The sequence below is a fragment of the Piliocolobus tephrosceles genome, chromosome 2 (genome assembly GCF_002776525.5).
Source record: "Piliocolobus tephrosceles isolate RC106 chromosome 2, ASM277652v3, whole genome shotgun sequence".
Lineage (NCBI taxonomy): Eukaryota > Metazoa > Chordata > Mammalia > Primates > Cercopithecidae > Piliocolobus > Piliocolobus tephrosceles.
Window position 1 is genome coordinate 192711739 of NC_045435.1, and position 5063 is coordinate 192716801.

Here is a 5063-nt window from a genome sequence, read left to right on the forward strand (position 1 = left end):
GGTCATATTTTCTCCAACAACATCAGCCTGTCGGGGCAGGGCCTCTGGGTTCCCCAGCACGTGTAGGGGTGCGGTTTGCTGTTGGAAGCGCCTGTCACCGGAGGCAGTCACAGAAAACTGCAGACAGTTCTGCTGAAGACCCCCAGCCTCTGTGATGTCACACTGGGGCTTCTTTCCTTTCATCCTGGGCTGTGGCTCTGAGGCCGCTGTGGCCATGGAGCTCTGGAAGCTGGGTTGGGGGAGGAAGCCTGGTGGCTCTACCTCCCCTGGAGGCGCAGGAGGCCCAACCATGACGCTTGTAACGGATGCCATGCCCCAGGTGAAGGAGCCCTATCCCCTGCCTCTGGCCCCACGTCCCTGGGTCCTTTCCAGCCTGTTTGCTGCCTTCAATGTGGTGCTGCTGCTCTTTTTCAGTGGCCTCTTCTTCGCATTCCCGTGAGTTTCCCAGGCAAGGCGTTAGGTTTCCTACAAAGAGACAGCCAGGGAAACAATATGATAGGATGGAGGCAGGGGAGTGCAGAAGACGGGGGCGGGGGAGAATCAGGGAAAGGAGGATATTCTGGTCTAGGGAACCGATGTGCAAAGGCACAGAGGTCAAGGGTGCCTGTGCATTTTGGGAGCTTTGGGTGGCTGGTTGTGCTGGTGGCATTTGGTGGAGCCATTATGAGTCTGCCTGGGTATTTGGAGCCTGGATTTTTAGATCTGGCTTTAAGGTCTGTGCGTCCTGACCTGAGTAAGCCAGGCCCTGGGCGGGGGGCTTTGGGCTGCCCCTGCTCAGGACCGAGCCTGCCTCTGGTCTCAGTTGCAGGTGGCTGGCTCAGAACGGGGAGTGGGTCTTTCCCGCCATCACAGGCCCCCTCTTTGCTCTCACCTTCTTCAGTCTCATTTCACTCAACTTCTCAGACCCTGGCATCTTACATCAAGGTGAGGCATCAGCCCCCTGGGAAAAGGAGGTGGCACCCCAAGGGCTGGGAACCTGCAGGGGGGTTCCTAAAGTGCCCTTCCTACCACCCCTCCTCCAGCCTCTGGACCCCTTCACCCCACGTCTTCATTACTGTGGCCCTAGCTCCTTCCCTTCCCTCCCCTCCCCTCCCCTCCCCTCCCCTCCCCTTCCTTTCTTCTTTCTTTCTGTCTTTCCTTTTCTTTTTTTTGAGACAGTCTCGCTCTGCTGCCCAGGCTGGAGTGCAGTGACATGATCTCAGCTCACTGCAACCTCCGCCTCTCAGGTTCAAGCGATTCTTCTGCCTCAGCCTTCTGAGTAGCTGGGATTGCAGGAGCATGCTACCACGCCCAGCTAATTTTTTGTATTTTTAGTAGACATGGGGGTTTCAGCATATTGGCCAGGCTGGTCTCAAACTCCTGACCTCGTGAACAGCCCACCTCGGCCTCCCAAAGTGCTGGGATTACAGGTGTGAGCCACTGTGCCTGGCCCTACCCCACTTCTTAAGCCATCACGGTGTAGAAAAAGAGAATTGTTGCGGTTTCCCAGTTGCCTCAGATGGGAGGACTGCGAAGGCCAGCGCCAGAAGCCAGTGGGCGCTTCCAAACCACTGTTTGTATTTCCTCCCTTCACTACACAATGCCACTTAGAGCAGCACTCACTGTTCCAAACGCCTGAGTTTCATACAAAACTCTCCTGGCTGGAAGCCCGTCTTCCCTTTGCCATCCTCTCTGAGCTTGGACAGCTTGCTCAGGCACAGGGCTTCCCCTGCCCACCTCGTCCCCACCCTTCCTCGTGCCCCGTGATGCCACAGAGTGACCGCAGGGCCTTCTGCTGTGCCCAATCCTCTTCCCACGCCAGGCTCCGCTGAGCAGGGCCCCTTGACAGTGCATGTGGTGTGGGTGAATCACAGGGCCTTCCGTCTGCAGTGGTGCCCAACGTGCTGCTTCCACCGCCCGCCCCGGACCTACCACTGCCCCTGGTGCAACATCTGTGTGGAGGTGAGAGCCCCTCTACCTGTCCACCAGCCGTTGCCCCACATCTGGCTGGGACCAGGAGCCTCCCTCATACAGGGGCCAGGGCTGGGCGTGAAGCTGTCTTTTAGGACTGCTAAAGGCCAAGGGTGACAGTAACTCCCAGCCACTCTTGGTCAGTCATGTGCTTCCCGCCTGCACCTGTCCGGGGAGGCGGGCCATTGCCTGCAGAGGTGCTGACATGCACAGGCCATCCACATCTGTCCTGGGCTGGGTCAGGCCAGGGGAGGGGAGGCAGCCCTCTGTCCCACCCCTGGGCTTGCTAACCTGAGATACCCAAGCCCCTCAGGCTGGCTGCCCGCCTGGTCTGGAAGGCCTTGCCTGTCCTCGCCTGGGTGTCCAAGTTGGAGGGTCTCCTGGCTCTGAGTGACCATCCCTCTCGTGAGCACGGCCTGCATAGGTTTACAAGTGCAGGAGGCTGGCTGGGCCAGGGTGTTACTTTCATCTTCATCGAATGGATGAGAAAGTGGAGGCCCAGAGACGGCTTCCGTTCTGCCCAAAGTTACAGTAGGATGCGTCTCACAGAAGGCCAGGCCAGCCTTTTCTCTAAAGGTCTTCTGACAGGTGACCTTTATACCACAGAGACCCAACTGTGCTCTAACGAGGGAAATGCCAGCATGAGGCATTCTGTGGCTCAGTTTCTCCCTGCGGGTGGAAGCCAGTGCATGGGCCAAGGGCAGGTGGCCTAGAGGGCAGGGGGAAGGCCTCAGGATTTGGGGTGATGGAAGTTGGGCCGGAGGGGAAGTCCTCAAGCCTGGCCCCTCTCCCTGTCGCCCAGGACTTTGACCACCACTGCAAGTGGGTCAACAACTGCATCGGTCACCGCAACTTCCGCTTCTTCATGCTGCTGGTCCTGTCCCTGTGCCTCTACTCAGGCGCCCTGCTGGTCACCTGTCTCATCTTCCTGGTGCGTACGACCCACCTACCCTTCTCCACGGACAAGGCCATCGCGTATCCGCCCACGTGGGGAAGGAGAGGGAGGAGGCGGGGACAGCCAAGGGGGCCTGCAGGGGGCGGGGCTATGGGGCGGGGCTAGAGGGAGAAGCCGCCTGGGAGGACCAGTCTGGGACGAGGTGAGGTGGGTGGGGCCGGCGATGGGCGGGGCTAGGAGAAGGGGCGGGGCGTGAAGCCTCCGGCGCGTTGGGTGCGGAGCTCACGCCTGTAATTCCAGCACCTTGGGAGGCCGAGGCGGGAGGATCGCTTCAGCCCGTGTCCCAGACCAGCCTGGGCAACACAGACTCAGTCTCTACAAAAAAACAGAAAAATTAGCCGAGCGTGGTGGCACATGCCTATAGTCCCAGCTGCTCGGGAGGCCGAGGTGGGAGGATCGCTTGAACCGGGGAGGGAGGTCGAGGCTGCAGTGAGCTGTGACTGTGTCTCAAAAAAAGAAAAGAAAAGAAGAGAAAGAAAAAGGAATCTGGGCCGGGCGCGGTGGCTCAAGCCTGTAATCCCAGCACTTTGGGAGGCCAAGAAGGGCGGATCACGAGGTCAGGAGATGGAGACCATCCTGGCTAACACGGTGAAACCCCGTCTCTACTAAAAATACAAAAAACTAGCCGGGCGCGGTGGCGGGCGCCTGTAGTCCCAGCTACTCCGGAGGCTGAGGCAGGAGAATGGCGGGAACCCGGGAGGCGGAGCTTGCAGTGCGCCGAGATGGCGCCACTGCGCTCCAGCCTGGGCGACAGAGCAAGACTCCGTCTCAAAAAAAAAAAAGAAAGAAAAAGGAATCTGGCGGGGTCATGGAGCGGGTGCTAAAGGTGGACCGCGGATCTGGACGGGCGGGGACAGCGGGGCGGAGTCAGGCTTTCGCGGGGCGGGCGGGACGAGGGTGGAACCTGGGGACTGGGTGGGCGGGCGGGCGTCCGGGGGCGGGGCGGGGCGGAGTCGGGCCTGAGGGGCGGGGCCAGGCGGGGGTTCCTGCAGCTCCGATCCTTAACCCGTGCAGCATCGTGGTGGCTGTGCCCGCCGCGGGCTTCCTGGTGCCGCTGTCCCTCCTGCTGCTGACCCAGGCCGTGTCCGTGAGCTCGGCCGACCGCACCTACAAGGTCAAGGTACGCGGGGCCGTGGGGAGTCAGCTTGCACCTCCGGGACCTCCGCGCTTCCCGCGCTTTCTCCACTGCCCTTGGCCTGGTAGCCCGACCCCCACCCCCGATGGCGCCTCGTTAGGTCCCTCTAGACCCAGCTCTTAAGAGGCTCCAATCTCGCCCCCTCCGGGAGCTCGGTGGTCATTGTCCCTCTTGGGAGCCTGCTGTGTGCTAGGCGGTTTGGATTCTTTGAGCGATGGGAATAGAGGTGAGTAAGGCTACGTTCCACACTTTGTTGATGAGGAACCTGAAATGGGAGTAACACCCACCAGAGGCCCACGAACACTCGGAGAGCGGCCGGTCCTGAGCTGTGTGGCGCAGACTCAGGCACTGAGGGTTGAGGGAGGACCACATGGTGGGGTAGGACGTGCAGCTTTCGGGAGGACCACAGAGACAGAGACGGAAGACAGAGGGGAGGGCATTGCCGGTGAGGGGCACACCTTTGCAAAAACTCAGGGAAGCCTGAAAGTCTGTGGAATGTTGGTAGGATGGAGAGGAAACAATTCTAATCGGGGCAGAAGGTGGTGTGGGCAACCGAGTCAGCTGCTTCCTTTGGCCCCATTAAAAAGGTCCAGGCTGGGCCCCGTGGCTCATGTCTGTAATTCCAGAGCTTTGGGAGGCTGAGGCAGGAGGATCACTTGAGCCCAGGAGTTTGAAACCAGCCTGGGCAACATAACGAAACTTCATCTCTACAAAAAATTTTAAAATTACCCAGGCGTGATGGCACATGCCTATAGTCACAGCTACTTCAGAGGCTGAGGTGGGAGGATGGCTTGAGCCTAGGAGATGGAGGCTGTAGTCAGCGAGCTGTGATTGCACCGCTGCACTCCAGCCTGGGTAATAGAGCAAGACCCTGTCTTAAAAAAAATGCTCAGGCTCAGTGTGGTGGCTCACGCCTGTAATCCCAACACTTTGGGAGGCCGAGGTGGGCACATGACCTGAGGTTGGGAGTTCGAGACCAGCCTGGCCAACATGGCGAAACCCTGTCTCTACTAAAAATACAAA

The 5063-nt window shown here is 59.5% G+C and overlaps 1 protein-coding gene across 1 annotated transcript in view; it reads left to right on the forward strand.

The window, feature by feature from the left end:
- ZDHHC19 (zinc finger DHHC-type palmitoyltransferase 19) overlaps positions 1 to 5063 on the forward strand; it is an 18146-nt gene continuing 13083 nt past the window's right edge. Inside the window, 5 exon segments of the mRNA XM_031935283.1 lie at positions 1 to 435; positions 803 to 924; positions 1802 to 1941; positions 2753 to 2925; positions 3920 to 4025. Of these exon segments, the coding sequence (XP_031791143.1) occupies positions 155 to 435; positions 803 to 924; positions 1802 to 1941; positions 2753 to 2925; positions 3920 to 4025 (822 nt within the window). The 5' untranslated portion in view covers positions 1 to 154.